The sequence below is a fragment of the Mauremys reevesii genome, linkage group 9, assembly GCF_016161935.1.
Source record: "Mauremys reevesii isolate NIE-2019 linkage group 9, ASM1616193v1, whole genome shotgun sequence".
NCBI classification, from domain to species: Eukaryota; Metazoa; Chordata; order Testudines; family Geoemydidae; genus Mauremys; species Mauremys reevesii.
The window spans coordinates 47,415,699-47,441,257 of record NC_052631.1 but is presented as its reverse complement, the minus strand read 5'-3'; the positions used below and the strand labels follow the sequence as shown (position 1 = coordinate 47,441,257).

At 46.2% G+C, this 25,559-nt stretch overlaps 1 protein-coding gene across 4 annotated transcripts in view; it reads left to right on the top strand.

The window, feature by feature from the left end:
- The window catches only part of INPP5D (inositol polyphosphate-5-phosphatase D), an 80,679-nt gene that overhangs the window by 53,376 nt on the left and 1,744 nt on the right, over nt 1–25,559 (top strand). For 2 of the 4 annotated variants that reach the window (XM_039487547.1, XM_039487545.1), the window contains exons 6-27: nt 756–843; nt 1,629–1,709; nt 1,897–1,968; nt 2,289–2,412; nt 4,186–4,292; nt 4,966–5,068; nt 5,971–6,167; nt 7,001–7,118; nt 7,734–7,830; nt 10,485–10,623; nt 11,281–11,389; nt 11,569–11,657; nt 11,929–12,010; nt 16,724–16,813; nt 16,964–17,077; nt 18,249–18,331; nt 19,331–19,418; nt 20,218–20,367; nt 21,727–21,820; nt 22,180–22,287; nt 22,866–23,138; nt 24,771–25,347. In XM_039487547.1, coding sequence (XP_039343481.1) covers nt 756–843; nt 1,629–1,709; nt 1,897–1,968; nt 2,289–2,412; nt 4,186–4,292; nt 4,966–5,068; nt 5,971–6,167; nt 7,001–7,118; nt 7,734–7,830; nt 10,485–10,623; nt 11,281–11,389; nt 11,569–11,657; nt 11,929–12,010; nt 16,724–16,813; nt 16,964–17,077; nt 18,249–18,331; nt 19,331–19,418; nt 20,218–20,367; nt 21,727–21,820; nt 22,180–22,287; nt 22,866–23,138; nt 24,771–25,347 — 2,983 coding nt within the window. The remainder of the gene's footprint in view (nt 1–755; nt 844–1,628; nt 1,710–1,896; nt 1,969–2,288; nt 2,413–4,185; nt 4,293–4,965; nt 5,069–5,970; nt 6,168–7,000; nt 7,119–7,733; nt 7,831–10,484; nt 10,624–11,280; nt 11,390–11,568; nt 11,658–11,928; nt 12,011–16,723; nt 16,814–16,963; nt 17,078–18,248; nt 18,332–19,330; nt 19,419–20,217; nt 20,368–21,726; nt 21,821–22,179; nt 22,288–22,865; nt 23,139–24,770; nt 25,348–25,559) is intronic. The other 2 variants (XM_039487548.1, XM_039487546.1) reach the window with 1 other exon arrangement.

The window sequence follows — 25,559 nt, the reverse complement described above, 5'->3', positions numbered from 1 at the left end:
TCATTAGCAGAGAGTGTAATTTGTGCCAAGTTCATACAAAGATTTTGTGATGGACAAGCATCCTCTGGGCTCACTACATTCATTTCATTTGTAACCTGCCCTTGGTTTGAATTCAGGAAATTAAAGCCTGGTTCATTTTACATCCACAGTTCCACTTGTCCCCTTATTCTATTTGTTGAAAAATATATCTGTGTATTTCCTCCTTCACTGGTGGTACTGTGCTGCCCCAGCTTATGGAGCTGTAAGGAGTTCTGTTCAAATGAGCTGTTGTTGGTGCATTTGCTGACATCCTAACCCTGCTGCGCTGTCCTGATCTTTCAGGGTTGGCACTGACCTCACTGGGTATGTCTACACTGCAATCAGAGGTGTGACTGCAGCTCAGGCTTGCATACCCACACTAGTTTTAATCTAGCTGGCATGTCTATGAATAGCAGCATAGGTGCAGTGGCAAAGGCTTCAGCGTGGGCTGTAGGAGCTTGCTGGGCAGCTTGGGGATATACTCAGGTTGAAGCCAGGGCATTACGTCTTCACTGCTATTCTTAGCTGCGCTAGCTAGAATAAAGCTTGCGTGGTTCTGTCTACCCATGCTGCATTCACTCCCCTAATGCAGTGTAGACACCCACATTCACTCCGTACTGACTATGCATCATTAACTGGTTTTGTGCTTTATCCTTCTTTCGTTGCCCCATGTGACCTTGCCCCAGATTCCCCACACAAACCCTGCAGTGACCTTTGACATGTCTTTGTATTCTCAGTGAGGCATCTAGGACTCTCCCTTCCTTGGAGTCCATCCAGAAGGTGTTTGACCAGCAGCTGCCTCCTGGTATCCATCAGCGTTCTCAAGTAAGTTCTACTGGAAGAAGTGGGGAAAGGCAGCCAAGGAGGAGTGATAGTGTCTGTCAGGCACAGATGATGGGGAGGGAGGCCTTTCTGAGCTTGGGACACAACAATGACCATGCATTTAGATGATTGGTTAACACTTTTTTTCTCTTTAGCTTGTTTCTGGCTGCAGTGCACTGGGCACACAGTGAGTTATTTAACCACTGATTCAGCTAGCTCATAGTCTTCTCCACCTTCTCCCATCCCCCTGTCTCAAAGAGAGAGAGTGCAGCAAAGTGCCTCAATCATTCCTATTTCCAACCTCCATCAGCCTGTGACCCAGAATTGCAAATTTGTCCTTCCATCAGCTTAACTCCTCTGGATGGTCAGTGTCTTTTTGTGACAAACGCTTCCCTCCTTCCGCCAAGCCACCTCAATCCTTTGTCCAACCTCTTCCATCCTGCAGCCCAGAAAACCAGAAGTCCAATCTGCATGTTCAACCCATGGCCCAGTAATACAGATCTGTCTTTCTGTCATCAACAATCCAACTCTTATGCACATCCAGCCTCCTCTGACCTATATACCGGGTTGGCAAGGTTGTTCTCCCACCAGCCCAACTTTCCTGCATGTTCAGTCACATTCTGTGCCACTGCGCTTCACGTTACAGATTAAACTTAGATGACATAAAACACACTGCTGCTAACAGCTGTTTCTGGAAGGTGATGTGAACTCTGAGCTTCTTTGGGTCTGGTACTCATGGTTCTCTCTCTCTTTTTTTTTCTTCTTTTTTTTAATGCTATTGTTACCAGTTGCTTGGCGAAGCCAGTCCAGTCAATGTTGTGTTGAAGCTCAATCAGCTGATCTCTTTGCTGTCCTCGGCTGAAGAAAAGGTAGAGATGTATAACTATCTCATGTTCCCATCTGCTTCTGGCTTTATTTATGCTTCTTTCATCTTCAGTGAAATCCACCTCTGTAATGAGAATTCTCCTGCAATGCCTTTATTACTCCCTTCTCTGATCCCCCTCAAGTGAAGTGTAGAGTCACCGAATAGATACCCATATGCATGAATTTTTACAGGTGAAAACACTGTTGATTGAAGGACCTGATTCAACACATCGACGTTCTCTCATCCCTCCTGTAACCTTTGAGGTAAATAGACTTCGTCAGCAATGCTTATCTTACTACAGAAGAACACAAGACATGTAGGAATGTCTCAGTGTCTTAAGTTTCTGGATACTATGCTCTGCTACAGTAGAGATAATACAGTTATATCTCAGTGCCCGGGGTCCCTTAGTGCTCTATGGTACTGTAGTAGGGGCCATGTCTTAAAGCTCTCTGTTTGAAGTGATGTAAGTGGGTCAGGCCATGCAGATGTTTCTCTGTACATTGATTTAGGTATTGCTCTTCCTAGTACAATTGACTGAGGTTTAGAAAAATGGCTTATGAGAAATCTCTCCCTTTTCCAATAGGTGAAAGCAGATTCTCTAGGAATTTCCCAGAAAATACACCTCAAAGTTGATGTGGAGCTGGGGAAATTGATTATCAAGAAAGCCAAGGATGGTCCTGAAGACAAGTTCTATAACCATAAGAAAAGTAAGTTACCCCGAGTAACAAATAAGGGGTTAGTCCTCTAGATCCCAATGGAAATTTTGTCATTGACTTCAGTGGGAGCAAGGTTTGGTCCAATGTGTATATTAGTCTGTTATGCTGAGAGTTTGGTTCTACTGCAAGGCACCAGTAAACCTAGATCACTTGTTTCCAAGGCAGTTTCCAGTGAATGGGAAGTCAATGCTGTGGTAAATGGCTCTTTCTGAGCATTAGTTTACAGTCCTATGGCTTTCAGTTAAGACAATGGCAGCACGTCTGCAAGGAAAACAGCATCCCTTGATCAAAGGTATTTCCAATTTCTGCCTAGTATAGATCAAGGAGATAAGCCGCAAAGATATAAACATCTCAGAGATGTTAGGCCAAGACTGGTGTCAGTCCATCTCTTCTCTAGGTACGCTGAACCCATAAAAGGGTCTGTTAGGAAAAGTGAGGTCTTTGTACTGCTGTCAGGTTTGTTACTTTGGCCTGGTCTGCACAACTTAGGTCAACATTGCTATGGCGCTCAGGGTGTTAAAAATCCATACCCCAGAGTGCTGTAGCTAGACCCACCTAATCCCTGGTGTAGATGCTGTTGGGTTGGCAGAAGAATGCTTCCGTTGACCTAGCTGCTGTTGCTTGGGCAGGTAGAGCTCCTACCGTGACAGAAAAATCTCTTTGGTCGCTGTAACCTACACAATGCCATAACTGTGCTGCTGTAGCACCTGCAGTGTAGCCATGGTGTTAGTGTCATTAGGGGAGAGTGGTGGTAGTTGTTTGTTTGCTGTGAAGGCCCATTTAAAATGGTTCTCTTTATCCCTGGTTAGGTCACTGCTGAAACAATTGGTGAAAGATTTTTATTAGGGAAAAGTTATTTTTCCAATTCCCCTCTGGCCTCTAACTCCAAAGATTAGCACAGGCCTCTAACTGCAGAGATTAGCACAGGCAGAACTATCAACTCAGGCTCCATCCTCACTAGGAAAACGACCCATTGCTGACCATAGTTTTGAGCTAAACCTCTACTGCTGATTTTCCCCAGCTGGGATTCAGAATTGCTTAGCTGCTGATGTACATGGGACCGAACCATCTTAACCATCAGATCAGCTTTCACCTTCCCTTCCACAGATGCTCACAGGAAGGAGTATAAATTGTCTGCTTGAGATGCAGAAAGGGCACGAGATTGGGTTGAACACCAGGCAGAAGGAGCTATTTGTGACTCTTGATTTCAGGGTATAAATGTAACCCCTTGCTGACTGCACTTGCATGTTATTTCTGCTGAGCCATTCCAACAGCTGTCTGAGAGCACTACACTGACCAGCTGAACAGAACTAATCAAAACGCTGAGAAATGGCCAGACTTAAAGGACCAGATTGTCTCTGGTGCTGCTGCACAAGAGAAGCTCTCCTCCTTCCCGCATGTGTCCCATAGAGGCCTAGCAACAATTGCAGTCCCTGCACATCAGGAACAGTTATTAGAGCTGAAATACTGTTGGTGGGTCTCAGTGCTGAAGCCACTGAAACCATCTTTACCATTTTTTTGATTCCAGGCTCTGTATAAAACCCTTTTTCAGAGGCAGAATTGACAGGAATGTGTGCTCAGCGGGGGTCTCCCAATGCAGGGCAAAGAGAGCCTCAGATTTCTGAATGAGTAATCTCTGGGAGCATGCTGCTTCCTGCGGCCAGTTCTAGTGAGCAGAGGAGTATTTCTCTCTGGGACTCTGGTTTCTGCAGATACAGTTTCTGGGACTCTGGTTTCTGCAGTTGACACCCAGCCTCTGCTTAGTTCTGCAGCTCATCAAGTCCCAGAAGTTCCCTAACAAACTGGTGATCGTATTGGAGACTGAAAGAGAGAAAACACAGCGGAAAGAATATGTTTTCGCTGACTCTAAGGTACACAACGTCTTTCCTCACTTTATCCCAGGAGCACTGGGATGGGCCTGAGGGCAGTGATCCTTGGCAGAAGATTTACCAGGGCATTTATAGGATTTTAATCTGCTCTGCATAAATGAGATTTATCATATAATGTGGGAGCATCCAGCAAATGCAGGAGAGAATGGAGGACATGTGCAGCAACAGTGCAATAATAACTCCTGCTATACTGATGAGGGTCTAGGAAAGGGAAAGAGGCAGATTAGGGCGGCGCCATTCATTGGATGCTCAGTGGCTGGCAAAGGCAGGAGTCAGCCGTGCAGCAGTTACACCAGAATCATTCACTAGCCTTGAATCCCACTTTTTCCGTGTTTGGAAACTCCAGTGTAGACAAGGCACACTGCCTTTACTATGTGCTAGGCTTTAACCTGACCAGTTTAACATGTGTCAGAGTAGTACACTGCCTTGTCTACACTAGGCTTTTAGAACACACTAGTTAATACATACTAACAACACACCTTTTCTCCTAAGAAGGTACCATAAACAAAGCAACCTCCCTGCAGACTATTAGAGATAAGGCTGATCTTCCCTTTAGATATTCTGGGCACTTCCCTATTCAATTAGTTCTTCTTTAAGAAGAAGCGTTACTGAGACAGCCATCTCATTAGTTGTCTCTCTGTTCCTCTGCATGTAGAAAAGAGAGGGGTTCTGCCAGCTTCTGCAGCAGATGAAGAATAAACACTCTGAGCAACCAGAGCCTGACATGATCACCATCTTCATTGGGACCTGGAACATGGGTATGTGCTGCCTTCTCATCTAGTCCTTCGTATGTTCCTCCAGACACTTATCTCGACCTTGACATTGGCCTGCTTCCACGTGGGGACTGATGGACTCCGCATTTCCTATTCACTTAGTAAGGGATTCGTTCACAGGGACCGTGTTCCACTGAGACAGGAGAGGAATTGAGTCTCTAAGTTTTTGCGTGCACCGTGGCCCCTTTGCATTGCTCCAGCGTAAACAGGCCATAATGCCAATGTGACCATGGTCGAGGGAAAAGGAGGGTGTCCAGTCACTGCACTCCAACTATTTCTGCATGTGATTAGGAGAAACCACCCTCCTTGGGATTAAAAAGAGAATTTAACAGCAGGGCTCTTTGTCTGGGGAATCCCAAATGAATCTGTTTTTCCCATTTTGGGAATGTGCATTTGTTCTGATGGCTGTGAGCTGATAGGTTAATTCCAGTAATCTCACAGTCCCTGATCCTCAGATGCAGCCACAATGAACTCAGGGCAGCTGATGGCTGGGGGCAAAGGCAGGTTTTATGCCACCCTTGCAGCTCCCCAGCCTTGGAGCTGTCTTTGGAATGTCCCAGCCTCGAGCCGAATAGCCAGTGACAGCTGGCTGCCAGTGACTTCCATTGGCAGCTCCAATAGATGGGAATTGTCAGAGCACAGAGATGCTCCTGTCAATGCCCCTTTTTCCCCAGGAATGAGGTGGCATAGCACCAACTCCATCATCTAGGGCTTCCCCTCTGCCAAGCCCATAGTACGTGATTTGGGCATAAAGTCCGTTGTCTCCCCCATGCACATGTGCATAGTTCCGTGAGTTTGTGTGCTTTTTTATCCCCATGCTATGTGTAGTCTTGAGGGTTTGACTGCAAGTGTTTTGACTCACTGTGGTTTTGGATTTGCTGCTAAAGGTGCTGCTCCTCCTCCAAAGAAGATCACATCCTGGTTTCTCTCCAAGGGACAGGGAAAGACCCGGGATGACTCCGCTGATTACATCCCCCATGACATTTATGTCATTGGCACCCAGGAGGACCCCCAAGGGGAGAAGGAATGGCTGGAAGTTCTGAGACAATCCTTGCAGGAAATCACCAGTATCAGCTTTAAAATGGTGAGGAATCATGTCAGCTCAGAGCAAAGTAAGGATAGCACACTCCCCTAGCAGCTAGAAGAGACACAGGAATAACCAGCCTCCAGGCCCACGCCTCCCTGTTCTCGAAATGCCACATTGCTGGGACCATCCTGCTGACAGAGAGGGGACTGAACATGTCTATGGACTCCATTACTTTTGAATCAGCTAGATGGCGAAGGCATTGTTGGGAGCAGTCTGAGTCTGAGCACAGAGCCAGCCCCAGCGCTCCCAGTGCCTTCCAGCTGGGGCGTGAAGGGTAGATCTTGACCTTGGATCCATCCCCTCCCCCACAGTAGCACACTTACCTGCAATTAGGCCATTGTGCCATGGGAACATCCCTCTTAGAGGAGAACATTTTTAAATTATTGGCATATCTTTTGAGACTGCTCTGGCCTCTTTCTCTGTGGGCTCTGGCACTTTTTATTCCAGGTTATAATAAAGTTTAGGACTGACACAACTGTGTTACAACCATGTTTGACCACTCCTGAGTTTCAGTGAGGGTGAGGAATAGTTTTAATCGTATCTGAAAGGTCACTGTGTATGGGGCCCCTAAGTGGCTCTTAGAATTTGCCTGTGAACAAATGAAGTTGTCTTTTGTGTAACCAAGGTGATCTAGGGATTAATTTGAGCATATCTGCATGCTAGGAATTGCGCATGTTCTCCCCACCCACACAATCTAAGAACATGAGTCCATCACTCAAAGAAAAATCTCAGTCAGTGAGTCTGAGTAAGTTGGGAAAGCCTTGGACAGACCAGATGTGTCTGGTGTCTCTGTGCCATGATATAACCATCAGTTTCCCATCCCCTGACAGATAGCAATCCATACGCTCTGGAACATCAGGATTGTCGTCCTGGCCAAGCCAGAACATGAGAACCGGATAAGCCACATCTGCACAGACAACGTGAAGACAGGAATTGCAAACACACTGGGTAAGGAGACAGAAGCAAATCTAATCAGAATGTCATCCACTCTGTGCCCATGGGGACTCTTGAAATGAACAGTTCTCTCTCAGCAAGATCACTCTGGGTCATGCTGAAGTGACCCTGGTCTTCCCCAACTAGGCATATATGAATCCCAGCATAGGCACCCTGACGTCCTCTCGACTCCCTGCTCTGTCCCAGGCCCTGCCCCCACTGCACCCCTTCATCCAAGCCCCACCCCTCCTCTTCCTGCCCCCCACCTCTTTCCATCCCCTCCCCTCAGCGTGGGTTGTGGGAGGGAAAAATTGTCTTTCTACTCAATCCTGGGCTTATAAATTTTCCCACTAAAGACTTCAGCCTGTGTGGGAGGGATCCCCCTTTCTGGATTGCAGATGGAAATTAAATTAGCTTTCTTAAAATTTATTTATTTTGCCTTCTTCAGAAAAAACTTCCCCTGAACATTGTTCTATATGTGATAATTCTTCCTGCACTGATTAAGTCTGCCTCCCCCTCTACCCCATCACCCACTTCACTTAAGAAGTGTTATGTTCTTTATTATCTTTCTACTGCTCAGCCTAGAGGTGGATTGATTTCTTGATGTTTTTTGCTTCTTGTTTTTCCCAGGCAATAAAGGAGCTGTGGGAGTCTCATTCATGTTTAATGGAACCTCCTTAGGGTTTGTTAATAGCCATTTGACTTCAGGAAGTGAAAAGAAACACAGGTGAAATATGTCATTGCCTTTCAAGTGCAGGTGTTGATGTCCACAGTCAACCTGTGGAACTCATTGGCAGGGGATGTTGTGAAGGCTAAAAGTATAACTGGCTCAAAAAAGAATGAGAAGTTCATGGAGGATAGGTCCATCAGTGGCTATTAGCCAAGATGGTCATGGATGCAACACCATGCTCTGTGTGTTCGTAAACCTATGACTGCCAGAAGCTGGGACTGCACAACAGGAGATGGATCACTCTCTAATTGCCCTGTTCTGTTCATTCCCTCTGGAGCACATGGCACCGACCACTGTCAGAAACAGGATACTGGGCTAGATGGACTATTGGTCTGACCCAGTCTGGCTGTTCTTATGTTAGGAATTGCTGGGTAATGTTCTCTGGCCTGTGCTATGGAAGAGGTCAGATTAAATGATCACCATGGTCCCTTCTGGCCTTAAAATCTATTATATGTTCACTGTTAATGCAGTTTTGGCTCACCAGACTACAAGCTGCTGAGTACCCCAGTCAGTGCCTAAGTTCCCTCTAAGCTGCACAGCCACGCAGCTGTCTATTAAGCACCGTGCAGGTGCTCAGGGCTGTGGCACGGAGAGATGCCTCTAGCAAAGCCCTGGACCTGCCGCAGCACCCCTCCCCCAGTCCCGACCCAGCCCGGCCCCAAAACTGCCGTGGCCAGGGGACAGGTGCCCTTCCGCTGGCCCCAACTCATGACCTGCCATGGCTAGGGGACAGGTCCCCCTCTCCTGACCCCAACCCAACTCATCCCAGCCTGGACCTGCCACAGCTGGGGGAGAGGTGCCTCTCCCCCCCCAGCCCAGGAGCTGCTACAGGGAGAGAGAGCTGGAGAGTCCTCTCTCCACACCATAGCCTCGGAGAGCCCTGCTGCACCCAAACCCCTCATCCCCATCCCCACCCCAGAGCCCATACGCCCAGCCGGAGCCCTCACCCTCCTGCACCCCAGTCCTCTTCCCCAGCCCTGAGCCCCCTCCCACACGCCGAACCCCTTGGTCCCATCCCACCACATGAATTTTGTTATTGCACCAATATGGAGGTTATGTGTGATATCACCTCCATATTGGTGCAATAACAAAATTCATTCCGGGAAAAATTAGAGGGAACACTGGTCAGTAACTCTGGCTTTACCAGAAGTGGAAGCTGCTGGCATCTGCAAGTGGGCAGAGGAAATAGATAGAAAGGTGTTCTCAGAGCTGTGGAGAGATATCCCATGTATCTTACCCAAAGCAGTGTAAGCATGGCCCACCTGGCCTAGCCTGAGGAGCTGCCACTATATGTCATGGAAAAATCTTGATGATTTGCGCTGTCTGGAGAGAATCTGGGAGGTTTTTCTGCACAAGCACAATGTGGAGAGTGAAAATATCTCCCTAGTGCCAGCAGGAGGCACTGTCTCCTTTGTGGGCTGAGGTACACTGAGAGAGGGCTGGGAGGATGGAGAGTGTTCATGGTATCATCAGGGGCCAATCCTCCCAGGCTGAGGGGCGTCGCAGGGAACAGTGGGAGAGGATACCCCAACGGGGTCGAGTATGGAGCAGAGAAATGTGTCTCTGGTAGGTAATCCCATTCCCCAAGCTGTTACATTATCAATAGAAAGAGATGGAGCCTGCGGTCTGGCGAAGCAGTGTGCTGCGCAACAGCCACGGGACTGTGGTTTTGTAGTCCTGGGGCCTATCCAGTCCCTGGTGTAAGTTGGAGAAGCCTGAAGAAGCCATTTGGGCAGCTAAGGGTAGCTGGGCTGGAGAGATGAGTTGGTCATGCTGCCTCTCTCCTGGGAACATCCCCTGCATCAGGTCTAGATCAAGCAAGGGGGTGGCATAGAATTGCTGTGCAGGAGCTCTGCCAGCTGGGGCTTCACTTGCCATTAAGGAAATTCCCAGGTGCCTGGAGTGGCTGCCAGAATCTAGCCAAGAACCTTTTTATTTCTTGCTTTGTTTAAAAATGATGGCTAAGATTCTGTGCCGGGCCGCCAGGAGGCACAGCACAAAAAGCACAGCCCTGCAGAGGGATCAAGGGTGGCATTAGAGCAGCTTTTGCACCCATTTAATTTTAGGCTTCTCTGGGAACAGAAACAGCCTCCAGCACAAAATGGAGCAGTCAGGAGCTGCTCTAAATTACTGTGCCTCCTCCATCAGGCTGACATGCAGCATCCGAGAATCCTCATAGCCGCATATGATACCAAGTCCACTCCTGTCCCCTCCTCCAGGACTTGCTGAGGTTGCCGGTGCAGTGTGTTGTTGTCCTAGAGTGCCTGCATCAGGGGCATTCTCCCTCACCTGGCAATGGCTCTCTGATTGCTGAAGCAGCACAGTCCTGGTTTCTTTTTATAGTTTGTTTCCCTTTCCCAAGGAAGGTGCAGTGATAATGCACTAATTACTGACAACTTCTTCAATTGCCAGTGCCCAAATTCCCTCACCGGGGCATCCCTGAGCATTCAGGGGCTCCATAGTTGTCATCAGGGTCTATGTGAAGTGGAAGTGTAGGGTTCTCTAAAGAATGATGGCTAAAAACCTCATCTTTCCTGTACTTTGAGCCTAACTGGCTCCAGCATGCTAAAGCAGCAGTCTCTGTCAGCCCCTAGCACTGAGGAACCCAATGGCAACAGAGTATGACAGGCAGTCTTTGCTTGTTTTGTTAGGCGAAACCAGAACTACATGAACATTCTGCGCTTCCTGACACTGGGAGATAAGAAACTGAGTCCATTTAACATCACTCACCGCTTTACTCATCTCTTCTGGCTGGGAGACTTGAACTACCGCGTGGAACTACCTACATCGGTTAGCGGCCCCTCTTGATTCCTTGCAGTTCAGAAAAGCAGATACAAGAATTCCTGAAGTGGCAGATGGTGCCTTTAATTGTGTTAAAGGTGTTGTCAACTTCTGATCTAGAGGAACATGGAAAAGCGAGAGAGAGCTGGAAAAGGGTGGGAGAAGGGGCCCCAAACTAACTGCTCCTTGCAAAAAGACAGAGAGGCACTGGGAGAGATCTGAAGTTGTCACCATATCTCCTCTCCAGAGATTAATGAGCCATTGGCCTACTAATGATGCCATCTGACATACCATCATTCTCTAGTTCTCCCCAATGACAACCATTCCCAAAACAGCACCGACCCTGCTGCCAACAAGAGAGAATGCCACGATCAGGAAAACACCCTTCTGCTCATTCATTTTACCCCTCAATTTGTTCTATAATGGCCCAGACCTAGTCAGAACAGGTGTTCAGATACTTGGTAGATCCTTGATGGGCACGAGACTTGGTGATACTGTAGGAATGTCTGGTGCTGATGGGAATCAGGTGTTCAGGTATACATTAATATTTTGTTCGTTCGTCGTTTGATGGACAAGTGTCCCGTGTTATAGCCTGCCCACTAGCAAGAGAGTGTTTGTAAGAAGGTGGAGTGCATTTCTGCAACTCTGACATTTCCTTGTTTCCAGGAAGCAGAGAATATTATCCAGAGGATCAAACAACAGCAGTATCCAGAGTTGCTGGGTTTTGACCAGCTTCTCATGGAGAAAAAGGACCAAAAGGTGTTTCTGCAATTTGGTAAGATTCTGTACTCTTCTACTCTTAACTCTACCCTTCTGTTAACTTTTCTGTGGCCACTCAAAGACTCTTTCTGCCACAGCAATGTTGCAAGGATGGGATGGGGGAGTACTGAGCGTCTTACCAGGCCTAGAGCTTTCCTAAAGCCAGAACAATAACCAGCTGTCTCTCTGTTCCAGAGGAAGAAGAGATCACTTTTGCTCCAACTTATCGTTTTGAAAGAAATACCCGGGAGAAGTATGCATACACAAAGCAGAAAGCAACAGGGGTAGGTGGTAACTAAAATATAAACCTCTCAATTAAAAAATATATGCTAGTGTAGGGAAAATAGCATCCAGAGAGAAAAGTGACCTAAAAATCGCTCTCCATTTCCTGCACAAATTAGGATTAAAATTTGTAATGTTTTGAAAGGAGCCAAATAATGGACAACAATAATTTGGAACAAGCACACAGCCCTTTGGCAAGTGATTTCTCTCCTCTTCTTAAGAAGAACTTGTCCTTTCCCTTCTTCTTGACCTCAGTTCTCCTTTGGTTTGCAGATGAAATTCAATTTGCCGTCCTGGTGTGATCGAGTGCTTTGGAAATCATACCCCATGGTGCACGTGGTGTGTCAATCCTATGGTGGGTAGATAACAGATTGTAGATAGCAAAGCAATTGGTCTGAAACAGAAATGATTCACAGGGGTGTCTGTAGGATCTCCTTGCACTGCCAGGCTCTCAGCACAGGAGAGACATGATAATAAACCATGCAATTTGGAGTTACGTCTCCAATTATCACAGTATATGGCTGGAAAATGAAGTCTGTTATACATTTATATGCAGAATACAGTTGAGATGGCTGCAGCACAAATGCTCCTTCCTTGGCTTGATTCTCTTTTCCAGCTTTTGGCCACACTGTAGGGTTTGTTATGACACCATCTAGCTCATAGACTTTAAGGCCAGAAGAGACAATCATGATCATCTAGTCTAACCTCCTGTCCATTGCAGGCCACAGAACCTCACCCATCCACTCCTGCAATAAAGACTTCAAGTTACAGAGAATCCAGCATTTACTGTAGTTCAAACCAGCAAATGACCCAATGTCCCATACTGCAGAGGAAGGTGAAAAACCCTCAGGGTCTCTACCAATCAGACCTATGGGAAATTCCTTCCTGACCCCAAATATGGCAATAGTTAGACCGTGAGCTTGTGGGTGAGACCCATCAGCCAGACACCTGGGAAATAATTCTCTGTGGTAACTCGGAGCCCTCCCCATCTCAAGCAGTTGGAGATATTTGCTACTACCAGTTGCAGATTGGCTATATGCTATTGTAGGCAACCTCCCATACCATCCCCTCAATAAATGTATCAAGCTCAGTTTTAAAACAAGTTATGTTTTTTGACCCCACTACTCCCCTTGGAAGGCTGTTCCAGAACTTCACTCCTCTGATAGTTAGAAACCTTCATCTAATTCCAAGCCTAAACTTATTGACAGCCAATTTATATCCATTTGTTCTTGGGCCAACATTGGCCCTTAACTTAAATAACTCCTCTCCTTCCCTGGCGTTTGTCCCCTGGATGTATTTATAGAGAGTAATCATATCTATCCTCAGCCTTCATTTTGTTAGGCTCAACAAGCCAAGCTCCTTAAGTCTCCTCTCGTAAGGTAGGGTCTCCATTCCTCTCATCATCCTAGTAGCCCTTCTCTGCACTTGTTCCAGTTTGAATTCATCTTTCTTAAACATGGGAGACCAGAATTGCACACAGTATTCCAGGTGAGGTCTCACTAGGGCCTTGTATAATGGTCATGACATGTCCCTGTCGCTACTGGAAATACCTCGCCTGATGCATCCTAGGATTGCATTAGCCTTTTTCATAGCCACTTCATATTAGTTACTCATAGCCATCCTGTGATCGACTAATACACCTAGGTCTTTCTCCTCCTCTTTTGCTCCCAACTGATACATTCCCAGCTTATAGCAAAATTCATGTTGTTAGTCCCTAAGTGCATGACCTTGCATTTTGCACTATTAAATTTCATGGCATTTCTATTACTCCAGTTTTCAAGGTCGTCTAAATCTTGTATGATATTCCAGCCCACCTTTGTATTGGCAATACCTCCCAGCTTTTTGTCATCTGCAGATTTTATTAGCACACTCCCACTTTTTCTGCCATAGTCATTAATGAAAATGTTAAATAAGATTGGTTCCAAGGCTAATAACTTCCCTCCAGCCTGACAGTTCACCTTTCAGCATGACCCATTGTAGTCTTCCCTTTAACCAGTTCCTTACCAAACTTTGAATTCTCATATTAATCCCCATCTTCTCCAATTTAACTAATAATTTCCCATGTGGAACTGTATCAAATGCTTTATGAATCCACGTAGATTAGATCTACCGCCTTTTCTTTGTTTGGAAAATCAGTTATCTTCTCAAAGAAAGAGATCAAGTTGGTCTGGCACAATCTACCTTTTGTGAAACCATGTTGTATTTTATCCCACTCTACACCCTTAATCTCTTGGCAGTAACAAGCCAGGGTTTCCAGCACTGGTACCAGCAGGATCTCCATAATTGTTGATGCCAGACTGTTATGGGCACTGTCTGAGTGGGCCGGTTTGCAGCAAAGAAGCCCACCCGGATAGAATGCAGTGTGAAATGTGTTGGTTGTCTTGATCCAGTTCTTTGATAGGCATCTACTTCAGAGCAAATTCCATCCCAACTGACCATCCCAGCAATCTACCCATTGAATGGTCTTGGAGACCGAACTACCTTTCTTCTCCACAGGTGGGGCGTCCAGAGCCTGGGTAAAATACAGAGGGCCAGATCCTCCTCTTGGGAAATCAGCCTTGCTCCAGTGAAGTTAGTGGAATGATGGTGATTTGCAGCAGCTGAGAATCTTACCCAATAGCTTGTGGGAAAGCCTGCATTGCTGCTGCCCATGCTGTGGCTGTCCTGTGGACAGCAGAGGAGTTCACTTTCCAGTGCCATCAATCTTGGGAGACTCATGAAAGGTGCCAAAATCATTAAAAACTAGTCCAGGCCAGTCCTGTGTCTACTGCCAGCATGTTGTATTTCCACTCAGTAGACCCAACTCCAGCATCCCCTGCACCAGCGCAGGGGAATTCCTTACATCGCTCTTGAATTCCTCCCTCAGCTGATGCTAACAGCAGGGTTGATGGGTTTCCAAGAGAGCTACCTTTACCCTTTCTTGGCTAGAACTTGTGTTATAGGGAGAAATGAAAGGCATCCCAGAAGAGCCCTTAAAAAACCCTGGATATTGGGCACTGGGGTCTCAGTGATCACACCCAGCTCAGCAGGTGAGAAGACGGCGTGCTCAGAAACCTCATCTGACAAAGTGGGGTGGTGTGACCATGAGGGCAAATTATATGCAGATAATTCAGTGTGTGGCTTTGGGAAATAAAGTTACTTGGAAAAATTGGCATCTGGGCTCCTCGTGTTCCACCTACTGTATTTGCTGGATGTCAGTGTAACCTAAGAACATCAAGCCAACACCCCTCAGCTACAGACAGGTGTAGTACATACAGTTCAGAATACCTTGCCTTGAATTGTTCTCTAATGGGAAATAACAGAGCTGTGTTCCTACACCATTTTCTTCCTCATTAGATTTGCTCTTCAGGTGTGCTACTTATATTGCAAAGATGAGCCAGGGATACTGTGACATACCAGGGTACAATCCAGACTAATTAGTAGCTGTGTTACTCCTGCCCTGCAACTTTGGGTGCCTTACAATGCCTTGATGAGCTAGTTCTCACCTGGGCCACTCACAAACAGCTTTCCAGCATGCAAGCTACATCCTGAGTATCCGTGTGTCGCTGCAGCCTGCCAGCCACCCGGAGGTTACACTCTGGCCCTCACCAGCCTTGGTTATACTGCAGGTTATACCCCAGCATACTCCCAGTCCCAGAATTCGCCCCAGAGATGTATGTCCTGTACTACACAATCGTCTCCTGGACAATACAAAATATTGTAAGTCCATTATTCCTTAAAGGGAATAATATGCCAGCTCATTATCTCAAATAGTTATTCAGACACTTCAATTTATAACACACTAGATTAGAGAAAACAGTCAAATAAGTCTATAAACTATGAAGAGAGATTTTAAGAGAGTAGAAGTAATGAAGCATAAAAGTCAGAAATGGTTACAAGAAAAATAAAGATAAAACATTTACTAATGCCTAACATAACAAACTAAATCAGATTCAAGCAATGTTTCTCACCACATGCTTCAGCAGTCTTACTGACCAACCCTTGTAGGTTAGGAGGGATAGCTCAGTGGTTTGAGCATTGGCCTACTAAACCCAGGGTTGTGAGTTCAATCCTTGAGGAGGCCACTTAGGGATCTAGGGCAAAAATTAGTCCTGCTAGTGGAGGCAGGCGGCTGGACTTGATGACCTTTTAAGGGCCCTTCCAGTTTTAGGAGATTGATATATCTCCAATTATTACCTTTATTACCTTTAGGACCACTTCCCTGGAGTCCAACGAATGCTTCCTTTGTCATGTCAGGTGCAGTGAATGCAATGGCAGGAGGAGAGAGAGTGGTCCCGTGGGGTGTTTGCCCCTCCTTTTTATAGTTTCAGTCCCCATCTTGAAAAACATTTCCAGCTAGGAACTAGGAGATGGAATCTATGTAGAAAGATATTCCCTGCTGGCTTTTTCTCACCTGTTTGAGCTTTCTTTTTTTCCATACTCACTTGATGACTCTGATTACTGCTTAAATGCAAATTAAGGCAAGCACACATTCCTTTGACTAGAAGAGACCTGTTTGCCAACCTCAGTTTGGGCAGGGCTGTGGAGTTTGGAACATGTGTTAATAACATCATGGAGGGAAATCATATAACACAAATTGAATCAGGACAATAATGACTAGCATTGCCTCACTTACTTCTGCCCTGCTGGTGGTGGTGGTGGCGCTGCCTTCAGAGCTGAGCAGCTGGAGAGCGGCAGCTGCTGGCTAGGATATTCATGTTGTTTGCAATGCAGGAGGACTATTTTTTAAAATCCCACTCCTGTCTCGCCCCCGCAATACCCACTCTATTTTTATCCTTCTCCCACTATTATGGCAGCAGGTGCTGCAGAACCTGCAGGATCCCAATTTCTTCATGCTCCCCAAGAGAACCTCTTGTGCCCCCCCTCCACTTTGCACACCACTTGTTTACATAAACCTAGATTCCAAGATGAGGAGATTTAGAAATACGATAGATTAGAAGAGACAGTTACAACAATGACACAATTATGTTTTTCTGGAAAGCTACTGAATGATGATTATATTACAGTCATCTCTTTGGATCAGAACAGAAACCCGTGGCATTAACTGCCTTTCTTCTCTCATTGGCAGGCTGCACCAGTGACATCATGACCAGTGACCACAGTCCTGTCTTTGCTACATTTGAAGTTGGGGTCACCTCACAATTTGTCTCAAAGAATGGTTAGTAAGGGTAGGGCATGCAAGAAATATGTAGATCCATATAAATGTGTTGCATATATTGCACAAGAAACCTGGCTCCCCGAGTCTTGTTGAAAATGTGCAATCTTTAGTGTTCTTTTGGAACTAAATGGGTGTCCTTCCCTTTTCTAGATTCCAAGTACACAGAGTCCCAGGGGCAGATAGAATTCCTGAGCTGCTGTGCCACTCTGAAGACCAAGTCCCAGACCAAATTCTACATTGAGTTCTACTCCAGCTGCTTAGAAAGTAACGTTCTCCCTGTCTCCTCCTCTGTTCCTTACAAAGTTCTCTGCTTATTTTGATCAACTCCCTTCCTCTCACTTTGATCAAAATAAATGGGCTGTGTAAGTTATTTGTGTGACTGCAGAGAGGGGGCGAGGGATGTTACAGGTATGTTGTGATTTGTATGTCACTCTATATTGTTACTGACAAAATCTGAGCAATGCAGCCATTTAGTTGTAATAATGTGTTATCGACAAGGATCTTCCTTGAGCAGATTTTCAAATAAGACTGAAGAAAGAGCACATCTCTTTTAACGAGAGAACTTTGGTGTTCTCGCTTGTCAGATAGGAAAATCTTTGCTTAGTGAACACTCTATTGATTACATTTCCTATTATGCTGCTGTAAGTAATTGTTTGCTTTCAAAATAAAAGGATTAATATTTGTGCTACTCTCAGTACAAAATAAATAATTAATTAATTGGTTCCTATGGTTTCAATGGAATAAATCAGAGGATCAAATGAAAGTGAAAGGAACTCCACTGAGATGATTCTGTGAATAGTTCTGCATTTCAGTGCTGAAAATTGTATCCTGTATTCCACAGCTAAAGGGCTATTGTCTCAGCTGAGTATGTAATGTGAGACCACACGCCCATGCTGTGTTTGTTACACCATTCCTCATCGTCAGGCCAGTCCTGTAAGTGGGACATCATGCCTCTGCTGAATGCTTCATCACATTATCCTCATGTCAGAGAGCTGTGTCAAAGACAGTTCCAGAAAAGATGATTATTTTTTGGCTGCATTAAAATTTGCATAGATTTCTATGGAAACAGTGTATTACCAGGCTTAAATTAGAATTTCAAAAGTGTGCTATCTTGAGTGTCGTGGGAAGAGCTGTCATGTTCTTATCCTCCTGTCCATGCCTGTACTGAGTCTTTTAATGCCAAATTTGACTGTAAAATAAAATCACTTAACGATTACACAGTAAGGTCATTTGCAAATTTACTAGGGAAGCATTCCCTCAAGGTCCAGCCCTCAAGCAACCCAGAGCTTTCAAAATCTTGTACCCAAAGAGAAAAAATCAGAGCAGGTCCTTTTGGGATCTAGCATCTGAAGGCATCTTTGCTACTGAGTTCTTGCTGTGAGGGGGGTCTCTTTCTCACCTGGCCAATTATCTTCTTTTGCATCACTCTTTGCAGGCTTTGTAAAGAGCCAGGAAGGGGAAAATGAGGATGGGAATGAAGGGGAACTCATGGTGAAGTTCATTGAGGCCCTTCCTAAGGTAAGTGGAAAATATTTTTTCACATCCATTTCAGAGAAATCCTCTGTCTGCATGTTTGATAAACAGCAACCAAACCTTTTCTTCATATAAAAATTGGTTTCAAGTGCTAGGCTCCGTTTTGAAAAGCAGCATGAAGATTAACAGTTTCCATGTTTTCTTTGTCCTGCAAGTCAGTGGTTCTTCTTGGTATCCTTGAAAAAGGCCCAGGCATTCAGATTGGGAAAGTGCTTTATTCAGTGCAGGTTAAATGCCTCACTCTTCCAAGGTGGAACTTTTACCAACACAGAGAGGAAATGGCCTCTTAAAGAAAATAAGGTGCATATAGTAGAAAATATTTACCTGTTTCTAAACCAGAGGGCAAGCTTATGTTAAAAGGACCATGAACAGGCTAGCACTAGTATTCTGTGCTATTGTCAGAGACCCAAATTCAGTTATTGGACTAGTCGCTGTTCTTCTACTCCCTGCACTGGCAGGGGCTGGAGAAGCTGCAGCTGTGGCACTCTTGGGCTGGGCAAGACTGAGCCTTTAACTACCCTTGTGGATAATCCAAGAGGAGAACTGTTGGGTTCGGAAAGGCTGGTCTGGCCAGGTAGTTTGGGGAATGCTCTGCAGGGCCTTGCAGGGCAACCCCCATGAGCTTAAAGTAAGTGAACAGAGTGATAGCCACATAGTGTGGAGCAGATTGAAATTAGGCTCCAAATCACTTCCACCTGGGGATTTTCAGTCAAAAGGAAGTACTGCAGTGGTGCTGTGTGTAAATGTCTGATGTGCAGCCTCCCAGCTGGGAATGGGAAGGAGGTATTTTAGAAATGGATTGTGTTCGATCTTACATCTTCAAACATTATTGAAGAGAGCTGGGTTGTGCATTAAATTGGCAGGAATCCTCAGGGCCCTGTCTAGTTGAACCTTGCTCAGTCTGGGCCCAGGTACAAAGGGAGAACTTTATTTCTGTGTGCTTTCCTCTCCACTGTATTTACCTCTGTGGGCTTGTCCTTGCAGCTGACTCCGATTATTTCAGACCCGGAGTACCTGCTGGATCAGCACATCCTGATCAGCATTAAGTCTTCAGACAGTGATGAATCGTATGGTAAGTGCCTAGCTCTAATGCAGGGTATGAGTCAAGTTCTCCTTAGATTGTTCCAAATCACCGGAAGAGTGGGAGAGAACGGCAGTAATTATTACAGCCTGAAGGTGTAACGGTGCTCTGTATTCTGATGTAGAGCTTAATACGTATGACATGCAGACCGTGTGCACCATTCTGTGCTAATATGGATTAAAAGACTCAGCACTATAAACATCATCTGTGCAAACTGGATCAGCCTGAAAATGAAGGGATTTAAAGGAAATGTGCTCTGCTGGGATTAGAGCTGAGCTCATTCTCTATCATATTCGGTTTATCCAGGATTTGTAAATACTGCTTCACTTGCATACTCCATATCTGATGGATAAGAGACCACTTTTTCCAGGGCCCGAGAGAAATTCACTATCCATGCTCAGCCAAATTCACTATCATACTCTGCTCAGCCAAAGGACTGCAGTCCTGACTTGGAGAGGGCCACTCTATTGGCATCCACTTAGTTCAGACAAGGGTCACAAACTGTTCTGAACAATAATGGAAGCTCAGAGAGCCAAAGTCATTAATGGTGTCTGAAGTATCCTGTACAAATCCATACTGAGTACCTGAAAAAGGGAAGTGAATGCTCCTTACCCCCCTGAGTTTGCAGATATCACACAATCCATATTGTAATTTAAAGCAAAAGATTATCTTTCCAGTCACATTTGAAGGTCCCTTTATTCAGTATGTACAGAGATAATAGATGACTGAAGTGACAGAGAGAGACGATGCTAGTAATTTCTCATCTCCAGACTTCCTCCCTGTCTTCTAGGTGAGGGCTGTATTGCCCTGAGAATAGAAGCTACAGAATCGCTAGTCCCCTTCCATACTGTGCTAACACACCATGGTGAGAGAACAGGGGTCTTCCAAGGTGAAATCAAGTTACAGACATCGCAAGGAAAGCAGAGAGAGAAACTGTATGGTAAGACCCTGGCCCTTGGAGGGCTCACTCCAGATTACTGTGATCTTATCCAGAAGGGCCTGATCTGATTCCTGTCAAAGAACTGGAGCTTATTTTAGCAGCATTTTTTAGTTCGTAACAGCCATTAGCTTTCGATGGTGGCCCTGGGGATCCAAAGATGATCATTCTCTTCCTGGGGACCGTACTTGAGCAATTCCAGAAAAACACAGCCATCACATTCAGGTCCTCCTCTTCCTTCTGCATGTGAATTAACAGACTGAGGGAGCCCTCTACCTGTCTCTCACTAATGTAGACTTTGTTGAATTATATTACTGCTTTTCCACTTGTGATGGCTGTATAACAGGGAGACAGATTTTCCTCTGGTCCAGACACCTGTCAGCACATGGAAAAGGGCACTAAGGACTCTCAAACTGCAGTTGCTCAACTAAAGGAAAATGAGCCTCCTTTTCTAGCTTGCTGGGTATTGTTCTCTTAATCCTATGGCAGCATGCTTCAGAACACACAAGTTACCACGTATTGTCGTTAGTAATAAAAACTGCACTTTGAATGTCTGTAGTGCAACTCAGCTGGACACCTGCTATGCCCAGAGTGTGGCTACTGCAGCCTCTAAAGAGGATAGAAAAATATTAAATTCCTTTCCTAGGATTGAATTACCATTGCTCTCTGCTCAGCAGAAACTAACACGCAGGCTCATGCTTTGAAACCGTAATAACAAAGTAGGTATCAGCAGCCACAAAGGCTCAACTATTTATATTGTGTGACAATAGTAGTATGTTCAAGCCAGCCATTGGAGAAAAGAGATGCTGCTAAACATTCATCATCCTCTAACGCTTGCTGCTGTAGGATTTTACATTTTGAAATCCCTTTACAAACATTGTTTAATTCTCCCAGCACCCCTCCGAGGTAGTACACATGTATGTAGAGGCTTCATTTTACACATCAGGAGTCCTACTAAATTCACTGGAATTATCACTATGAGTAAAATTATGCAGATACATAAGTGTGTCTAGGATCAAGGCCTTTGGTTGCAAGTGTTTTGGGACAGGCACTTTTGTCTTCTACTTGTCAGTAAAGTACGATGTGCCTTGATGGCGTTACAGTAATAATAGCTGCACTATTTAAAATCTAAGAAGATGTATGTCCTGGCTATCCGATCCTGATTGGATAAGACAGCACGGCTTTCTTTTGGAAGACCTCCTTTCTTCCTTGTCCTGTCTATGCACTGATATTCTGATAGGCTAAGACATCTAGCTAGATACAGGCATTAATGCAGCATAGCTCAGAGTCCTGAGATTTGAAGTCGTAAGATGAGACTGTGACCCACTCAAGTGCTCTTTCATGCCTCTTCTTTGCCTCCAGATTTTGTGAAGATTGAACGGGATGAGACTGCTGGGCAGAAACCAAAGGGCATCAGCAGCCTGGATCCCATCAAAGAGTGGGAGCAATCTATCAGGTAAAGAGCCAACAGATCATTCAGACCCCCAGAAGTGGTCAGCCTGCAGTTCAGAGCTGAGTGTAGGTGTGACTCTCACTGGAGGTTGTGAGTGTATTACAAAACAGATCTGTTAGGAGCTGGACAGCTGCTCCTGTGGCCGCCTTACAACTACCAGTCTTCTCGGTTTTGCTGGTAACAGCTACAGACTCAAGATCTCCCTCCTTGTCTTTCCAAGTAAAGGAATGGGATTATGGTAGGCTTCTGTGCACAGGAGAGTGGAACCAGGAATAAACTGTCTGACAAGGCAGTACATGACAATGGATTTGTTAGGCTGTGGTCCTGTCCCTGTCCTAAAAACGGCCCTTTCCCTCCAACAGAAAATCAAAATCTACTCACTTGATGGCTAAAGAAGCAGCAGCTGTTGCTCGCTTTCGGGGAAATGCTTCCTCTCCTCCAGATGCACAGGGCAAGGATGACGTGTTACGGTAACCTCGCTACTTTAACTTTGCCAGCTTGGGTGTGGGAGCTGAACTCAGACTGCCAGCCTTTCCCAGTGAGGCACAGGATGCTTCAGATTGACTCCAAGGAAGGAGGTCTTACTGCTTCAGTTTATACATTTCACAGGACCCATTTTCTGTCCAGGCAGTTGGCTGCCTTCTGCTCCCAGTCCATAGAGAGAGGCCAGATTTCTGTGCTCTGAATGCAGTAGCACGCGCTAGCCTGCACACTGCTATGCAGCATTATGATCTGCTCATTGAACTACAGGGCCCAGAAGCCTTTGGAAGGGCTTCTGGGCCCTATAAGCAGCTACAGAGCAGTGCATAAACTACTTCACACCACAGGAGCCTATTGAGGGGTGACCCTGACCTGGCAGCCCCCTCTGCAAAGGTCCTGAGGAGGGAGCAGCCAACAAGCCTCCCACATTATCTTTTTCTCCTTAAAAAAAAAGGGGGGGGGCAGTCAGTGGGCATTAGGCTCTTTCCTTAGTAGCTGTCTGTTCATGAGAGCTTTTGGCAGGGAACAGCGTAGAGAAAGTGTGAGTCTGATCATTCCCTTTTTTCAGCAGCTCCACCCCCACGGACATCAGCAATCCCAACTATATGGGGGTGGTCTCTTTCTCTCAGCAATTCTCTGCACCTGGCCAGCTTAAGCAGAGCCCTTCATCAGACCAGCCATCTGCCTTCTGGACCTATGACCAGCAGCCTAAAGAGAACGTCCCTGTGATGGGACACCGGGAGTCTACCTCCACGCCTTCCTCCCAGTCCCCCCTGTCTCCAAAACCATCCATTCAGCCTACGACAAACCGAAGTTCTGGTCCCAGGAGTCAAGAGCATGTGTGAGTCTTTGCCCTGGCACTGGTGCTCTGGTGGTCTCCCCCATTCCCCACCCCAACACAGTCACAGTTTTGTTATCTGTGTGGTGAGCTGGAGGTGCAATGAGTTACTCCATTGGCCCTTGACCTCTAGAGACAGAAAGAGAAGGTGAGTGAGATGGGTGCTGGCTCTGCACATGCTAAGGGAAACAAGTACGACAACTCCTCAGGCCTGTGCTACAGCCCAAAGTCAAAGCTTCGTGGGTAATTCCTTCCCAACCTCGATTGTAGGGAGAGGGCAAAGAAAGGGTGGAGAACTCCCCCATAGCCACCCAGAAGCGAAGGGGAGAGTGTAGGATAGCCCCCTCCCATCTGGCAGAAGGAGCACACCCTCACGTTTGCATGCCATGCTTTCAGCTGCACTTCTGTGCAGCTCAGCAAATTCTAGTTTGTTTCAGAATTTAGTGCCCAGGTGTCGGAGTAATCACCAACCTTGATGCAGAATTTAAATCCATCCATCATATATATCCCTTGTTTGCCAAGCTTCTCGGTGATTAGGTTACACCACACCCATGTAACCCCCATCCTCATTCCATTTCTTCTAATGGAGCCATTGTGATGGGTTTTTATCTGGGACTGGAGTGTAGTTTCCTAGTAAACCCCTTTGCCACGCTACAAAAATGGAGTTAACCGGAGCCTCCATCCCAAGCACTGGCCCCCTCTTCCATGGAAAACTCCTTACTGCTTCTTCCCTTGCCTTTCTCCACCGCTCCACTGCCCTGCAGAGAATGCCACTTCACACTGTCCAAGGAAGGCATCCGGAGTGAGGAACGGAGGTTATTCACAAGCTCCCTTGAACATGTGCCATTCATCCCCCATTCCACTCTGTCCAACAAGAGCAGAGTTGCCCTTTGAGTGCTCAAGCTGTCGTGTGATCACCTGGTGAAAGCCTCACCAGCGCAGCACCCACAGAACCTCACTCATCCCTTTCTACAGCAACTCTCAGTCAGGTGTGAGGTTTCTGTTAGTTTTAATTCAAGGGGTTGCAGGCTCCACTGAACACAAAGTAAACCTCTTACCCCTGCAATACACAGTTATTAGATACTGTGCAGCTAGGTGCTTCGAGGGATGCTTTATTCCTTCCCCTGAACCACCTGGCACTGGTAGCGGTAGGAGATTGGTTGTAATGGCCTAACAGTGACATTGGTGTAGTAGGAGTTCTTATACTAACATTCTAGAGACCTCCATTCCATTCCCCTCCATCATAAGTGAAGAGATCTATTAATTCAATCAGATTTGTGCTCTTCTCAAAACCATCAGAGCACTTGGCACAATTGGGCTCTGTTGCTAATCTCTGTTTAAAAAGAAACCAAGTTTTGTCAGGACTGAGCTCTGGGGAGAGTTTGCCCAGCACCATGCCTACCCATCCTCAGCTCTCCTATCAATAAACTTATACAACACAAAAAACCTGCACCATTCTCTTCTGTCCCCACTGGTTTGACTGGTATTCTGTTATCTCCCTGCACCTCCTTTCCCCCTCTGCACAGTCAGCGTCATTCTCTCATGGTCACTTTTCTATTCACTCTCCCTTCTTTAAGTCACTCAGTGACCACTCCTAATTACACCTGTCATTTTCATATTGCTTGTTGGTTGTAGGCCAGCTGACATGGGAAAAAGTGTGGCAGAGTCTTTGCTTCCAGAGGAAATTCAGCAGAAGCCTGAGATGTTTGACAACCCACTGTACGGCGCCATGAGCTCTAAGGGGAAGGTGGCATCCAAGAAGGAACAGGACTACACCCCAGTCTTGCGAAAGGAGCACCAACTTATTCCGAATCATGGCGCCCTTCTCACTAAGCCGCAAGATGCCGACAGCAGCAAGTCTTCCAACAAGCAGCCATCCCCTCCTTTCCTGATCCCCACACCCAGATTCCGGTCCTACACCTGCTCCAACCAATCTGAGGAAAAAACTATAAGTGAAAAGGCTCAGGGCAAGCAGAAGCCAACTGCCTCCTTAGAAAACCCAGCACCACTGAAAAAACCAGTCAAACCCTCAAGGTCTGAAGTAGGTCCAAGCAGTCAGGGACAGTTCATCAAACCACCTCTTCCTACAAAGAGCCGGGCAGTTCTAGACATGCAGACTACCAAGGGCCGAGACTACCGGGAGAATTCAGACCTCCCTCATCAGGGAAAGCATCGAACCGAAGAGGGGACAGTGGGTAGGACAACCACACCGGTATGTTGCTTGTGGGAGTTGGAGGGATGGAGGAGAAAGTGTATTAGTTTCACATGATGCTGTAATTACTTTCACACTGTTTGAATCAGGTATGCTGGGCACAAGAGCGGCTCTAGGTATTTTGCCGCCCCAAGCATGGCAGGCAGGCTGCCTTCGGCGGCACGCCTGCGGGAGGTCCCCGGTCCCGCGGATTCGGCGGCACGCCTGCAGGA